This window comes from Arachis ipaensis, chromosome B2 (genome assembly GCF_059453495.1).
Source record: "Arachis ipaensis isolate K30076 ecotype BB chromosome B2, ASM5945349v1, whole genome shotgun sequence".
Classification (NCBI taxonomy): Eukaryota; Viridiplantae; Streptophyta; class Magnoliopsida; order Fabales; family Fabaceae; genus Arachis; species Arachis ipaensis.
Genome location: NC_142437.1, coordinates 71173804 through 71191647, shown reverse-complemented (window position 1 = coordinate 71191647; position 17844 = coordinate 71173804). Strand labels below are relative to the sequence as shown.

Below are 17844 nucleotides of genomic sequence, written 5' to 3'. Positions count from 1 at the left end.
ACTTGTGATTCAGTAATGGAGAACAGATTGAGGTTTTGGAGTTGCTTTGTCTTCTGAATCTCTGCTTTCTTACTGTCTTCTTCTTCACGCATGCAAGGCTCCTTCCATGGCAAGCTGTATGTTGGTGGATCACCGTTGTCAATGGCTACCATCCATCCTCTCAGTGAAAATGGTCCAAAAGCGCTGTCACCGCACGGCTAATCATCTGTCGGTTCTCACTCATATTGGAATAGGATCCATTGATCCTTTTGCGTCTGTCACTACGCCCAGCACTCGCGAGTTTGAAGTTCGTCACAGTCATCCCTTCCCAGATCCTACTCAGAATACCACAGACAAGGTTTAGACTTTCCAGATCTCAAGAATGGCTGCCAATAATTCTAGCCTATACCACGAAGACTCTGATCTGAATCAGGAGGCTAAGAGATATGCACTCAATCTAAGGTAGAACGGAGGTGGTTGTTAGGCACGCGTTCATAGGTTGAGAATGGTGATGAGTATCACGGATTATCACATTCATCAAGTTGAAGTGCGAGTGAATATCTTAGAAGAGAAACAAGCGTGATTGAATGGAAAACAGTAGTAATTGCATTAATTCATCAAAACACAGCAGAGCTCCTCACCCCCAACCATGGGGTTTAGAGACTCATGTTGTAGAAGATAAAAGTTCGAGTATAAATTGTCATGAGGTACAAAATGAATCTCTAAAAGTGGTTTTATAATGAACTAGTGACCTAGGGTTACAGAAAATGAGTAAGCTAGAATAGTTAGTGTAGAAATCCACTTTCGAGGCCCACTTGGTGTGTGCTTGGGCTTAGCATTGAAGTTTTCACATGTAGAGACTTTTCTTGGAGTTAAACACCAGCTTTTGTGCCAGTTTGGGCGTTTAACTCCAGCTTTTGTACCAGTTCTGGCGTTTAACGCCAGAATAGGGTAGAAAGTTGGCGTTCAAACGCCAGTTTGCGTCATCAAAACTCGGGCAAAGTATGGAGTATTATATATTGCTGGAAAGTCCAGAATGTCTACTTTCCAACGCAATTGAGAGCGTACCAATTGGGGTTCTGTAGCTCGAGAAAATCCATTTCGAGTGCAGGATGGTCAGAATCCAACAGCATCTGCAGTCCTTCTTCAGCCTCTGAAACAGATTTTTGCTCAGGTCCCTCAATTTCAGCCAGAAAATACCTGAAATCCCAGAAAAATACACAAACTCATAGTAAAGTCCAAAAACGTGATTTTTGAATAAAAACTAGTAAAAACATAATAAAAACTAACTAAAATATACTAAAAACATACTAAAAACAATGCCAAAAAGCGTATAAATTATCCTCTCATCACATTCATTCAGAAAACAAAAATTATTGCCACCACATCAAAATAATTAAACTATTTTCAAGATAGAATTTGAAATTCATGTACTTTTTTTTTCAGAAAACATTTTTCATTTAAGAAAGGTGAAAGATTCATGGAACATTCATAGCTTTAAGACATAGACACTAAACACTAATGATCATGTAATGAAGACACAAACATAGTCAAAACATAAAGCATAAAAACTGAAAATAAAAAAGAAAATAAACAAGGAGATTAACGGGTCCACCTTAGTGATGGTGGCTTCTTCTTCCTCTTGAAGAACCAATGGAGTTCTTGAGCTCCTCTATGTCTCTTCTTTGCCTTTGTTGCTCCTCTCTCATGGCCTTTTGGTCCTCTCTGATTTCATGGAGGATGATGGAGTGCTCTTGGTGCTCCACTCTTAGTTACTCCATGTTGGAACTTAATTAATAACTTTAGCACTCTATTGCAACTCCCCGGCAACGGCGCCAGAAATTGATGCGGGCGGAAATTGGCGAGTTAAGAATGATTATAAAATATGCGTTGCAAGTATAGTTCTCAACCAACCAAAAATCCGCTTTATCAATTTAAAAAGGGTGTCACAGAAATTAAAATCAAAATACTGGGAGTATGAGTCCCGGGTCGTCTCCCAACGAGTTGCAGAAAAGTGTGCTATTTTATTAATCAGATGTTTTCAAAAAGGTTTGAGTTGAATGGCAGAAAATTAAATTAGAGAATTTATATAAATTTAAATAAAAGCCTTGATTGGGAGTTGATTAGTTGGAAGCCCTATTCTTGTTGCAGTACTCTCAAGATTAATTGATAATTGGGGATTATTCTGTTTAGTTGTCCCTCACTAAGTAAGGGAAAGTTAAACAAGTTGGAATGATATTTCTATCCACAAGTTCCAATCCGCTCTGGGGAGGATTGGTGTTAGTGACTAGAGAGCAATCTAACAATAAACCCAACTACAATCTCTCTCTTGAGCATCCCAACTTCAAGGGTTTCTTTCAATCAACTCCCCATCAAGTTAGGGGACTACTCGCTCATTGTAAATGTGAAATTCATAACATAAGAAAAGGAATTAAAGAAAGACATCATAAATAATGATCAAAAGATCAATCAAAAATAAAAGTGATTCTTGTATTAATAAATGCTAAAATAATCAAACAGTAAAATTAAGTAAATTAAGGAACATGAAAGAGTAAGAGACAAGTAAAGAAAACGAACTAGAGTGTCGAAGTCTTGATGAGGCAATAACTCTTCTCAATATCCCAATGCAAAAACAATGAACATAACAAATCCTAAAAACTATGAATGTGTAGAAAGAAAACCTAGAGGAGAGGAAAACTAGATCTAAAAACTAAAACTATGCGGAATGAATGTTGTTGTTGGTTTCTGCATGTTCTCTGGCTCTAGTCTGCTTTTCTGGGCCAAAAACCGGGTCAAAATAGGGCCCGAAATCGCCCCCAGCAATTCTGCAGATTATGCAGATCGCGCATGTCACGCAGTTGCGTCATCCATGCGGCCGCGTCACTGCGATTTCCTCTTCTTCGCGCGGTCGCGTCATCCATGCGACCGCGTTACTTCTCGCTGGTCATCTCCTCAATTTCTTGTGTTCCTTCCATTTTTGCAAGCTTCCTCTCCAATCTCCAACTCATTCATGCCCTGTAAAGCCTGAAACACTTAACACACAGATCACGGCATCGAATGGAATAAAGAAGAAATAAAATACATAATTAAAGTCCCTAGGAAGCAAGTTTTCAATCATACAATAACTTTAGGAAGGAATTATAAATGCATGCTTATTTAATGAATAAGTGGATAAAGATCATGATGAAACCACACAATTAAACACAATATAAACCATAAAATAGTGGTTTATCAGTCAGCCATCTCTAGTGAGATTATTGCAGCTTGTACCTCAAAGATCCCTAGTTTCTCCATTACAGAGAGTGGCTGAGGTTTATACCTGACCCCAGGTCACACAGAGCCTTCTCAAAGGTCATGATGGCTATGGTACAAGGTATTAAGAACCTTCCGGGATCCGGTTTCTTCTGAGGTAATTTCTGTTGAACCAAGGTATTCAGTTCATTGATAAGCAATGGAGGTTCATCCTCCCAAGTCTCATTACCAAATAACTTGGCATTCAGCTTCATGATTGCTCCTAGATATTGAGCAACTTACTCTTCAACAATATCTTCATCATCTTCAGAGGAAAAATACTCATCAGAGCTCATGAATGGCAACAGTAAGTTCAGTAGAATCTCTGTGGTCTCTGTATGAGCCTCTGATTCCTTTGGTTCCTCATTAGGGAACTCCTTAGCGGTCAATGGACATCCATTGAGGTCTTCCTTACTGGAAATCACTACCTCTTCCTCCTCCATAGGTTCGGCCACTTTGGATATATTGATGGCCTTGCACTCTCTCTTTGGATTCTCTTCTGTATTGCTTGGGAGAGTACTAGGAGGAATTTCAGTAACTCTTTTACTCAGCTGACCCACTTGTGCCTCCAAATTTTTTATGGAGGACCTTGTTTCAGTCATGAAACTGAGAGTGGTCTTAGAGAGATCAGAGACTATGGTTGCTAAGTCAGAGAGGCTCTGCTTAGAATTCTCTGTCTGTTGCTGAGAAGATGATGAAAAAGGCTTGCTATTGCCAAACCTATTTCTCCCACAATTATTATTATTGAAGCCTTGTTGAGGTTTCTGTTGATCCTTCCATGAGAGATTTGGATGATTTCTCCATGAAGGATTATAGGTGTTTCCATAGGATTCTCCCATGTAATTCACCTCTTCCATTGCAGGATTCTCAGGGTCATAAGTTTCTCCTTCAGAGGAGGCTTCTTTAGTACTGCCGGATGCAGCTTGCATTCCAGTCTGATTCTGAGAAATCATATTGACTTACTAAGTCAATATTTTATTCTGAGCCAATATGGCATTCAGAGTATCAATCTCAAGAACTCCTTTCTTCTGAGTCATCCCATTATTCACAGGATTTCTTTCAGAAGTATACATGAACTGGTTATTTGCAACCATTTCAATGAGTTCCTGGGCTTCTGCATGTGTTTTCTTCAGATGAAGAGATCCACCAGCAGAGTGGTCCAATGACATCTTGGACAATTCAGACAGACCATCATACAATATACATAAGATGCTCCATTCTGAAAGCATGTCAGAATGACACCTTCTGATCAATTGCTTGTATCTTTCCCAAGCTTCATAGAGGGATTCACCTTCCTTCTGTCTGAAGGTTTGGACTTCCACTCTAAGCTTACTCATCTTTTGAGGTGGAAAGAATTTGGCCAAGAAAGTATTGACCAACTTTTCCCAAGAGTTCAGGCTTTCTTTAGGTTGTGAGTCCAACCATATCCTAGCTCTGTCTCTTACAGCAAAGGGGAAAAGCAGAAGTCTGTAGACCTCGGGATTAATCCCATTGGTCTTAACAGTGTCACAGATTTGTAAGAATTCAGCTAAGAACTGATGAGGATCTTCCAATGGAAGTCCATGAAACTTGCAATTCTATTGCATTAGAGAAACTAATTGAGGCTTAAGCTCAAAGTTGTTTGCTCCAATTGCAGGAATTGAGATATTTCTTCCATAGAAGTTGAAAGTTGGTGCAGTAAAGTCACCAAGCATCTTCCTTGCATCTCTAGCATTATTGTTGGGTTTGGCTGCCATGTCTGCTTCTTTTTCAAAATTTTCTGTAAGGTCCTCTCCAGAGTGTTGTGCTTTAGCTTCTCTTAGATTCCTCTTCAGAGTCCTTTCAGGTTCAGGATCAGCTTCAACAAGAATGTCTTTATCCTTGATCCTGCTCGTATGAAAAGGAAGAGAACAAAGAGAGAATGGGAATCCTCTATGTCACAGTATAGAGATTCCTTTATGTGAGTATAAGAATAGAAGAATGAGAAGAGAGAGGAGATGAGTAATTCGAACAAAGAGAAGAGAGAGGGGTTCAAATTATGAGTAGAAGAGAAGTGTTAGTAAATAAATAAATAAATAGGAAAAGATGAGAGAGAGTATTCGAATTTTAAGAAGAGGGAAAAGAAAAATATTTTTATTTTTATTTAATTAATTAAGTTAGTTTCGAAAATATTAAAAGAAATAAAATAAAATTAGAATTTAAAACAATTAGTTAATTAAAAGAATTTTGAAAAAGTGGTTAGTTGTTTTCAAAAATTAGAAGTGGAAAAGTAGTTAGGTGGTTTTGAAAAAGATAAGAAATAGTAAACTTTTTTAAAATTAAAACAAACAAGTCAAGTAGTTAGTTGAAAAAGATTTGAAAATAAATTTTGAAAAGATAAGAAGTTGGAAAAAGATTTTGAAATTAAAATTTCAAAAAGATATGATTGAAAATTTTGAAAAAGAATTGAAAAAGAAATTAAAAAGATTTGATTTTTAAAATTAAAGTTGATGACTTGACTAACAAGAAACTAAAAGATATGATTCTAGAATTTAAAGTTGAACCTTTCTTAACAAGAAAGTAACAAACTTGAAATTTTTGAATAAAAAAATTAATTGTTAGCAAGGATTTTCGAAAATATGAAATAAAATTAAGAAAAAGATTTTGAAAAATTAGTTTTAAAATTTTCGAAAACATTAAAAGAAAAATGAAAAAGATTTTGAAAAATTTTAAGAATGAAATTCGAAAATCATAAAAAAAATGAAAAAGAATTGATTTTGAAAAAGATTTGAAAAGATAAAGTTTTTAAATTAAAATATTTGACTTGACTAACAAGAAACAACTAAATTTTAAAAATATTTGACCAAGTCAACTCAAAATTTCGAAAATTATGAGAAGAATAAGGAAAAGATATTTTTTTTTTACTTTTGAATTTTTAATGAGGAGAGAGAAAAACAACAAAATGAAACAAAACATAAAAATTTAAGATCAAAGCAAATAATGCATGCAAGAAAATTTTGAATGTCAAGATGAATACCAAGAACACTTTGAAGATCATGATGAACATCAAAAATATATTTTTGAAAATTTTTTAGAAAGGAAAGACATGCAAGACACCAAACTTAAGAACTTTTGTACTAGGGACACTAACAATTTGAAAATGCATATGAAAAATAAGAAAAGACATAAAACAAGAAAAATTAAATATCAAATAAGGAAAATCATCAAGAACAACTTGAAGATCAAAGAAGAACACAATGCATGAATTTTCGAAAATCTAAGAAAAATTAAAAACATGCAGTTGACACCAAACTTAAAATTTGACACTAGACTCAAACAAGAAACACAAAATTTTTTTTGTGTATTTTTTTCGAAAATAAAAATAAAAAGTTTAAACATAAAATAAAAGTACCCAATCTAAGCAACAAGATGAACCGTCAGTTGTTCAAACTCGAACAATCCCCATCAACGGCGCCAAAAACTTGGTGCAGGAAATTGTGATCACACTTTTCACAACTCCGGTACAACTAACCAGCAAGTGCACTGGGTCTTCCAAGTAATAAAATCTTATGCGAGTAAGGGTCGATCCCACGGATACTTATGTAATTCATTGGTAGGAATTTCAGATAAGCATTTGGAGATGCTTTATTGCTTCTGAACCTCTGCTTTCCTATTGTCTTCATCCAATCATGCGTGCTCCCTTCCATGGCAAGCTATATGTTGGTAGATCACCGTTGTCAATGGCTACCATCCGTCCTCTCAGTAAAAATGGTCCAGGCACGGCTTCTGTATGGCTAATCATCTGTCAGATCTCTCATCTCGGATGAAAAATACCAGGCACAACTACTGCACGGCTAATCATCTGTCGGTTCTCACTTGTGTCGGAATATGATCTCTCTATCCTTTTGTACACTGTCACTGCGCCCAACATTCGTGAGTTTGAAGCTCGTTTGTTCTAGCCTTTACCATGAAGGTTCTGATCTCTGTGAGTTCGACTGCTCTGTTGTCAGGAGATGCAAGTCAAAGTCACGAACCAGAGGCATAAGAGATTATACTCCATCTGTCGTCCAATGACTACGTTGAACATCATGTAGACCGCTTGTGGTTGTCAGGCACGCGGATCTTGGCTAAGCGAGTAATGAAGATAGTGGGTGATTGTCACGGGTCACCCCTTCATTCTGACTTAACTGAATTAAGAACAAGAGTATATCTTGGAGAAGAGACATGCGTGAATTGAAAGAGAAACAATAGTACTTTCATTAATTCATGAAGAACAGCAGAGCTTCGCACCTTAATCTATGAGGTGTAGAAACTCCACCGTAGAAAATACATAAGAGAAAAATGTCTTGGCATGGCCGTGTGGCCAGCCTCCCAATGTGAAAAATGGCATAAGCCTAAAAGTCCAAAGATTCGAATACAATAGGAAAGACTAGTATTTATACTAAACTAGTTACTTAGGTTTACAGAAAATGAGTAACTAAGTGCAGAGAGTGCAGAAATCCACTTCCGGGGCCCACTTGGTGTGTGCTTGGGCTGAGAATTGAGCTTTACATGTGCATAGGCCTTTTCTGGAGTTAAACGCCAGCTTGGATGCCAGTTTGGGCGTTTAACTCCAGTTCTGGTGCCAGTTCTGGTGTTTTACGCCAGAAAAAGATCTCTGGCTGGCGTTGAACGCCAGTTTGGGCCATCAAATCTCGGACAAAGAATAGACTATTATATATTTCTGAAAAGCCCAAGATGTCTACTTTCCAACGCAACTGAGAGCGCGCCAATTAGGCTTCTGTAGCTCCAGAAAATCTACTTCAAGTGCAGGAGGGTCAGAATCCAACAGCATCTGCAGTCCTTTCTCAGCCTCTGAATCAGACTTTTACTCAGGTCCCTCAATTTCAGTCAGAAAATATCTGAAATTATAGAAAAATACACAAACTCATAGTAAAGTCTAGAAATGTGATTTTTGTATAAAAACTAATAAAAATATAATAAAAAGTAACTAAAACATATTAAAAACTACCTAAAAACAATGCCAAAAAGCATATAAATTATCCGCTCATCAGGATTCTTCAGACTCTCCTTCCACTCTCATTCTCTCTTCCCCTCTTTCACCTTCTTTCTTATACATTTTGTAGTTTCTTTTTTAGTTATGAATGTCTAACTCTCTTCAATTGGAAAAGAGAGCTCTGTTGCAATTTAATGGATTAATTTGTTTTCATTCTCCATCTTCAATTCTTCTTTTATTGTTTCTTTAGAAAGATCTTCGATCTTCATTTTAATGATTCAAATTCTATCAGAAGAGGAATTGAATCTAATTAAATCTATGTGAGCCTTGGAAAATGAATAATAGAATTATGCTTGAAGTTCTTTCTCACAGTGGTTATGAAATTGGGTTTGGGATTGATACGTGACGTATAATCATCCCAAAACTTGATTCATGAAATTGTGTGACTCTTAATCAGAGACCAATCTTCATCTCTTCTCATGAATAATTAGATCAAGGAATTGGCAATTGCTCAAGTTACGAGAGATTGAATTAAGGAATTGGAATTCAATCACTTATGATTTGCCAAGAGATCAATGATTGTATGATTGAAGTGGAGATGAGAACTATTGATCCTGAGAATGCAACATCTCTTGATCCCGATATTCTTTTCATTTTTCATTCTTGTTATTTACTTTCTTGCACTTTACTTTTCTGTCATTTACTTTCTTGTCATCTTATAGCTTCCATTTACTTTTTCTTTAAGTTATTTACATTTCTTATTTGCTCATCACTCAATTATGATTGTCTAACTAGAATAATCAATTAGCTATTGTTTGCTTAATCCGTTAATCCTCGTGGGATCGACCACATTCACCGTGAGTTTATTACTTGATACGACCCGGTGCACTTGCCGATATTTCTACAGATATTGTTTGTAAATTCCGTATCATACGCACCGATCATAAAGCATTTCCCACTCGTGCGTACGGATCACCCCTCGTATGTACGAACAACCTGCACATTCCCTCTTGTACGTACGCATCACCCTTCGTGTATACGCACGAGCTGCAATACTCGTTCTAAGTGGTGCGTACGCACCACCTTGTGTGCACGCACACCAGGCCAAAATCTTGGTTTTCTGCATAATCTAAGTTTTCAAATTTTTGTACCTATTTTCAAACGTTCATAACTTTTTGTATAAGACAGTTTTAAAGATCTTTTTACTAGCTTTAATTTAAGTTGAAGTTTAGTTAATTTTAAGCTCCGAACACCAAATTCACATAAGGGTTCAATTTTACCAAATTCTCAAATTAACCACTTTCAAAGTAACCTATCCCCACTCTAGGCATCCTCAACACTCATTAAACAATTATCAATCTTTTTTAACCATCCAAGTCCTAATCCATCAATTTTCAACTCATATAGCATAATTTCATTCCATTTTTTCATTCATAACAACAACCACAACACAACAACAATCCATTCAAGAACTCGTTATTTTAACAACAAATCACACATGCCAATTACACCACTTACCATGACTTATCAAATATGAGATACCTTACCCTATCAGGATCTCCGTCCCAATTTTCATATCAAAGCTTTAATAGGCAAATCAAACAACAATTTCATTCATATATATATTTTGCTCACTCTCAATTTCATGCCAAACACATCATCATTCAACCATCAACAAAATACCAAATCTTCATCTTCTCTTATTATATTTTTTAAATTATTATCTCATATATGCACTAATGAGTCATAATTTTAATTATTTTAATATTTTTATTTTATTTAATATTCATATGTATACTTATTTATTGATTTTAATATAATAAGTTAGTAGTTACTTTTAAAAACTTATTTCTTAATTTTTGGTTATATTTTATTTTTTATTTTTTATTTTCTAATAATCTATATGTAAAATATAAATTATATAGTAGAAGTTGTTAAAATTTTTTAATTTAACATATATAATTTTATATATATAACATCTATAATTTTAAATATATAATATTTATAATTACTGAATTAGTGTTAATTTATTATTTATTATTTTATTTTGTAGATTAAAAACTTATAATTTTAGATGTTTTTAATAAATAAAGACTAATCAAATATAAGATGTTTTTGTTTTTATAAAATATATTGAAATAATTTGAAATATTTTTAAATTTAAAATATCAAAATTTAAAATTTTTATTTAAAAAAATTTATAAAATTATGAATGTAATAATTTTTAGTGTAATTAAACAAAAAAAATAATTATAAAAAATTAATTATATTAATTAAATTTAAAAAATGATTCACATTCTTTTATAAATATAAATATTAGAGTAAAGTATCGTTTTGTCCCCAACGTTTGGGGTAAGTCCCAAAGTTGTCCCTAACGTTCAATTGTCCTATTTAAGTCTCTAACGTTTCAAAATTGACTCAATGTTGTCTTGTCGGATCCGTTAACAGAATTGATGGTGGGACAAAATTGAGATGATTTTGAAACGTTAGGGACTTAAATATGACGAAAATGTTGGGGACAAAAACGATACATAGAAATAAATTTTAATTTTATCCTTCAATAATATCAATTTTTTACTATAGTATTCAATTATTTTTTAATCACATCTAAGTAAATTACACTTAATCATATTACTTTCATTTTAAATAAATTAATTTTTTTTATAATTTTACACTTAAAGATTTTTAGTTATCATGAAATATTTGTAGAATGACTAGTATATAAACTTGCAGAAAAGAAAAAAATATATATATACAATAAAATATAAATTATACCTTTTGTCTCTCTAGTGTATCAAAATTCTTTAAAATTATAAAAAAATACATTTATTTAAAATGAAATTAACGTAATTAAGTGTAATTTACTTAGATGTAATTAAAAAATAATTGAATACTATGTACAGTAAAAAATTGATATTATTGAAAGATAAAATTAAATTAAAATTTATTTTTATGTATCGTTTTTGTCCCCAACGTTTTGGTCCTATTTAAGTCCCTAAGGTAGCGTTTGTTTTGAGGTATTGAGACTGAGACTGAGAGACTGAGACACAGTATCATGTTTGTTGGTTCAGAGACTGATACTAAAATTTCTGTCTCTGTCCCTAAAATTTCAGTATTTCAGTACCTCCAAAAAGTAGGGACACAGGGGACTGAAATTTTTAGAGACGGAGACTGAAATTTTAATAACATTTTATACCTAAAATACCCTCATTTCAATTAATTAATTCCAATTTTATCTTTTGTGCAAATTAAATTAGAGTTTTATTCTTGTTTCAATTTCTGTCTCTCAACCGAGCAGGACAATATTGAGTCAATTTTAAAACGTTAGGAACTTAAATAGAACGATTCAAACGTTAGGACAATTTTGGGACTTACCCAAACGTTGAGACAAAAACGATACCTTAAACTAAATATTATTAATTATATATTTTTATTTATTATTTATAATATTTTAGCTACCTGTTAGATAGTTAATCATTTCTAAATCAAATCAGTTATTCAAAACGTACTAGGAAGCGGCTAACTTTGTGTTTGGAATTTGGATGAGGATGATGATGTAATCCGCACACAGACTCCAACCGAGAGAAAAGCAAAACCAGCAAATCTCTGTTGTCTTATCTCCAATATAAATTGGAACGGAATCGACACTCAGGTTAAACACTGAACACTCTAAACTTGTAATAAAAAGTAAAAAAGAAAAGGGGAGAAATTTCCCATGGCAGAAAGAGTAGAGGGATTCAACTTCGAGCAAAGGCATGGGAAAAAGAGGGTAAGGGTGGCTCGCGTGTGGAAGACGAAGGAAGGAAAACACTACGTTGTGGAGTGGCGAGTCAGCATCAGCCTCCTCTCTGATTGTGTCAACTCTTATCTCCGTGATGATAACTCCGATATCGTTGCCACTGACACCATGAAGAACACTGTAACCTTCTTCTTCCTCTCTTCTTCTGTGTTAGTAATTTTCTGCGTGATTTGTACCACTATCCAAAGTTAACATTTTAAGCTCTGATATCTATCTGTTTGTATGTTGATATTTGGAGTGCGAATCTGTTTGCTTTCTGATGGGATTTAAAATCAATTATTTGATTTTCTGAACTTTGCTAGTTCAATATTTTAGTTTATTAAAAGATCTATTGTAAATGTTATAAACTGTTGTTGTCGTCTGATCTACTCATTTTAACAAAACAATTATGTCTGAATCTCATATGCTGCTTTGTACCTTCTGTTGGTTTCAATTGTATTTTTTCAAGAAGTGGCTAAATAGATATGATGTTAGGTTTGTTTTGATTTGATCCTGTCTCTAGAAAGAAATAGACAGAAATACAAAGAGATATTGATTAGAGACCGATTTTTTCTGCTTACACTTCTAGGAAATACAAGAACTGCAAGTATTTCTGTCTTAGATGCTTATAATATAATACCAGTATTTAAACTCAGATCACATAAAATATTTACAACCCTGATTTCATGCTATAGGTTGGGTATATATTACTGTCTACAAACTTAAAGAACAAGGAATTTGCTTGCATATGCTATTTGTCTTTCATCCTCCATCATCACATCTGTTCAATTTTGATTTTTTTATGAAAATATTGCTAGGTATATGCAAAAGCCAAGGAGTGCTCTGAAATACTTTCTGTTGAGAACTTTGCTATTGAGCTTGCCAAGCACTTTATATCATTCTATAGGCAGGTTGGTGAATGGTAAAATACAGTATAATATCATTATTCAAATAAATCTACATTTGTTTTCTTTTTTCCTTATAAATCCTCTTGCACTATGCTCTTTCTTTTAAAATTTTCTTGCTAACAATTTTTCTTTCACCAAATTATTTATATCACATTATGGTTTTCCAATTAAAGTTTGGAAAGGTTTATAAGAGGAAAGCCGTTGGTTGGTTAACCTAATTTTTCAATGAGGATAAGTTTAGCGTGGTAGAGATGACGATGCTTAGATGAATGATTGACCAAACACTCATAGACAATTCAAGGAATGGGGATATAAGAGAGAAAGCTGGAGTAGTGCTTATTGTTGAAAAGATGGTAGAATCTCGTGTTAGATGCGTTAAACATGTGAGGAGAAGATCGACGGAATATCCAGTTAAGAGGGTGGATCAGGAAGATAGATACGAGGAAGATCTAAAAAGACCTTTTACTAGGTTTAGTCAAAGGAGTTCTACGTATAAATAGTTTCACTGTAAACATGATATATGATAGGGTACAATGGTGTCGTTTAATCTATGTAGTCTACTCATCTAGTGGGATAAGGCTTTGTTATTATTGTTCTTGTTATATTGTCTTCCTCCCCATAGTTTTTTGTTGCTTTATGGCTTTTCACAGGTTACTACAGCTGTTGTAAACATTGTGGAAAAGCCATGGGAACGCATCATCATGGATGGTCAACCTCATATGCATGGTTTGTTAGACTATGTTACATTCTACGATATTATTTGTTTCAATATGGTATAGTTCATAGATTGTACCCTTTTCTAATTGCTTTTGGTTATACAATTGTAATATTTGGCAAACAATTTTGGTTGCCTAACATATTTCAAATTTGCATTTCACTTCTTGCTTTATGGCACTTTTAGTGGAACTAGCAATTTGAGTGAAACATTTCATTAGATTGTCCAAATGGAAAAATCCCACTTTCATCATATTGTGTTGAATACTGGTGTAGCTAATTTTAGATTCCGTGATTCAGTAATAAACTCCAGTTTGTTTCTTTTCAGCCCTCAAGTCCTTTGATTTCATTTTTATAAGGTTTCAAACTTGGATCTGAGAGGCATACAGTTGAGGCAATAGTAAAAAAGTCTGGTGCTCTACAGTTGACTTCTGGTGTTGAAGGATTATCTGTGCTGAAAACTACTAAGGTAAGTATGCTATATAGAAACCTGTACTTTGATTTTGATATAATATTTCCTGTGTATGTAATACATAATTTCGAAAACAGTATTTTGTTTTGGGTCCAAATTCTTGTAAAATATTATATTTGGCGATTACTTTGATATTATGGTTTCACAATTATAGGAGAAGCATGACATGATATGGTTTTGAGTTGAAAGGAAATTCCTTTGCCTGCTCATGATCCCCTTCTTCTATCCCCCTAATGCCGGAAAGAATATCAAATGTATAAAGTAGGTATTGACAAAAGAAACACAAAGAATTATATTTGCAGTTATATATAATAGATCTATATCTATAAGAAGGATCATCAGCATAGATTTTTTCTAAAAAGAAAATTTTTTAAAGAACCTGAAGAATTTTTATTTATAAAAATGTTCTAGAGTTTATTAAATGCCCAATAATGTTTAGAGGAAAGGGGCAGCCCAGTGTACAAGCATCCTGTGTTAATGCAGGGTCCTAGGAAGGACCGCATCTAAAGGATGTAATCTAAGCAGCCTAACCTGATAATGTTATCAGTGGCTGTCTCCATGGCTTGAACCTGTGACCTTGAGGTACAGAGACAACTCAATTATTGCTCTAAGGCTCCCCTTCAATGAGATTTAGAGGAAGAGAAAGAAAACCTCTTTTGAGCTATTAAAAAGGATTAAGTTCTAAATTTGACTACTAAAATTTTGAAAAGTTGGGGAAGTTCTTTTTTTTTTTATGTAACATACTCAAACTGCTTTTAGTACTATAATACTCAAACCTTTCAGAATTGGTATGAGCATATGGATACTACCTAGCATTTCTTGGAGATCTGGTTTCTGGCATCCATACTATGATGCTGAGTTTTTTTGACAAATATTCTGTCAATTTTCTTTTACTCTCCACTGATCCCTCTTTTATGAAATAGTAGCTGCTATTGGTCTCCCTTTGATTTACAGAGTTAAAAGCAAGATTGTGATATACAATCCCTTATTTTTGTTCTAAGTTTAGTTTGGATCTGTTGTGAGCAGTCTGGTTTTGAAGGGTTTATACGAGACAAGTACACAGCTCTTCCTGAAACACGTGAAAGGATGCTGGCAACAGAAGTAACTGGTCTCTGGAGGTAAGACTTCATTGTTTCCTTAGACATTTTTTTCCCTATTAGTAAATTTTAATGAAGAGGTAAAAACAGAAATAGTTTCTGGTGTCGGAAAGAGTTATATGATTTAAATCAATCACCTAAATCACATAGATATCTTGCAGGCTTAATTCTGACTTTTAAGCAACTTTATTACACTTCAGTTATCGTTTATTAATAAAAAGATTTTTATTGAGCATCATTAGGATTATTTAGCACCATCATGGAGAGAAGTTATAATATCGCAATAACGATTGTCACCAATAGTTAAATGTGGAAATAGAGTCATGCTTCTAATGTAAATTGTAGGTACTCTTATGAATCACTAAGCAGCGTCCCACAGAAGCCGCTTTACTTTATGGAGAGGTACGACGATGTTAAAAGAGTTCTGCTTGAAACCTTTTTCGGTCCACCGAATGTGGGGGTGTACAGCCCATCTGTTCAAAGCACTCTCTATCAAATGGCAAGGACCACATTGAACAGGTATCTCTCTTCAATACTCTCCCTGTTTAGGGAGGCAATCCATGCTTCTTTATCCACTCTGCACCTCACACTGTAGAACCCGGAATCAGTTTGTGTTTGTTTCCTAGGTGCTTGAAATTTATTCTTTAGTTCAATCAAGTAGGGTTTGACAATTAACTTTATGCTTCAGATTTCCTGACATAGATTGTGTTCAACTAAAGATGCCAAATATTCATTTCCTACCAGTCAATATCTCAAATACAGGTGGTCAAATTGTAAAGGTATTCCCTCTTTTCCCTAAGAGTTCACTGCATTAATAGAACCAATGAATAGAATGAAATGGATTCATATAGACTGAAATGGAATAATTGTACATTTTCCCATTTTTAAGATATCAAAGCATGAAATGGAAGAAATTTCATCTCTTTTTTTCTGTAAATAGAATAATAGAAGATGAAGAATAAGAATTTTAGTAACTTGCACTTTCATCTCCTTTTACCCAAATTTGGAGAGACCGGAAAATAAGAATATTGAATAGATTAGAATGGATTCAATCCAATGCCATTTTGTTCTATTCTATTCTATTATTAAGTATCCGACAGTGAAACTGAATACTCTTTCATGAAGTCATGCAAGTCCTCGGACCATAAAGGTCCACCTCCACTATGTGCAACATAAGTTGAAGCCTTCATTTCATTCCCCACCATTCCATCACTTTCATCATTCCAATCATAAATAGCAAAGAATGGTAAACAACCATACTTGTGAATTGACTGGGGTAGTATGAATGTTGAGTGAATGGTAAAGAACCACGGAATTGATAAGTTCAGTTTTACACTCTCGTGGTTTTATAGTCTTACAAGCTTACCATCCAAAAACAAGTTAACTTGCATAAACTTTGAAAAAACTGATATACTCTTGATCCTATTAGCAATCTTATGTGTTTATACTTCGATTGGTTTTGTCCTCAAATGTACAAGTTCGGTTATTGTTGTTGGTTACTTAAGTATCTGGTTATGTCATGCAATATTTATTCAATTATTAAGCTAATTTCATATATATACTATTAAATTGTCAAGCAACAAAAGTAATATTTGCATTGATTAAAATATACTATAATAATAAGTCCTATATTGAATTATTTTTACAATGTTGCCTTTCACTTTTCGAGTTTATGGTCCAAGTTTATTAAAACCACATTAGCTTGCCTCAACTCTCCTCAACTCTCCTCATTAGCTTGAATTATATTGTTGTTGTTTAGGCACTCTTGATTTATAGTTTTTAATAATTGTGCGTTTAAGCAAAGTGACAGATAAAAAGATACAGAAGAGTAGTGTATAATCCCCCTTTTTTTATGAAAACTTTTGATATGATGAATAGCATAAATAAAATTTTGAATGCAATGTATTGGAATTTGCTTCCAATGCATAGTTTAAACCCTAATTTAATATCTTAAAGCTGTTAAATGATGGTGTTTGTGCAGTTTAACGATGATGTATACTTACCCACGGATGAGCCACATGGGTCGATTCAAGCTACATTGAGCCGCTTTTGGTCAAAGATGTAGGAACTGCTGAAACACCACAGATCATCCTTTCTGATCAAAATAACATGTTATATATAAATAATGTTGGTTATGCTTTTCCAGCTGTTTCTTTACATGCCCTTTCTTCAGAATAAAATGTATAGGCATGAACTGCTTGGGTTGTTCTATGAGCATGACAAAAGTCAAAACTGATAATGTTAATTAGTAATGGCTGATATTATTATCCTCTACAAAATGGAAAAGTAACCCTGGTCAGACATTCTCTTGTTTTCATCATTCGTGCATGTATATACCAAGTTTTTGTCAGGTTCTTTTGGGATTCCCCAACGTGATATTGTCTTGCGGTGCCGTAAGTTTTTGAAACATTTGCAAGTTGGTTCCAAAGGGGGCAAGATATCAAAAGCCACGTTTGGCACTTCGAATGAATGAATCACTTTGCCACTCATGCAAATCATATATGCTAATCACGAGTTGGATTTTGTCACCATGAGTCTGGATCCATCGTCGCTGAATTTCACGTTAACGCAACTATTTTTTTCTAGCTTGCAGAAATGGGAGTCTAATCCAGGTTGAGAACTCTTCAGGTGTTCTTAGTTCGAACTAAGAT

The 17844-nt window shown here is 34.0% G+C and overlaps 1 protein-coding gene across 1 annotated transcript; it reads left to right on the top strand.

Moving 5' to 3' along the window:
- The first annotated feature begins 11696 nt into the window (after window positions 1-11696).
- On the top strand, window positions 11697-17472 carry LOC107625265 (uricase-2 isozyme 2). The gene is made up of 8 exons (XM_016327860.3): window positions 11697-12143; window positions 12821-12913; window positions 13561-13636; window positions 13984-14093; window positions 15123-15214; window positions 15539-15712; window positions 15882-15972; window positions 17175-17472. The coding sequence occupies exons 1-8, from the start codon at window positions 11940-11942 to the stop codon at window positions 17256-17258; spliced, it is 924 nt and encodes a 307-aa protein (XP_016183346.1). The 5' UTR covers window positions 11697-11939; the 3' UTR covers window positions 17259-17472.
- Window positions 17473-17844: the final 372 nt, after the last annotated feature.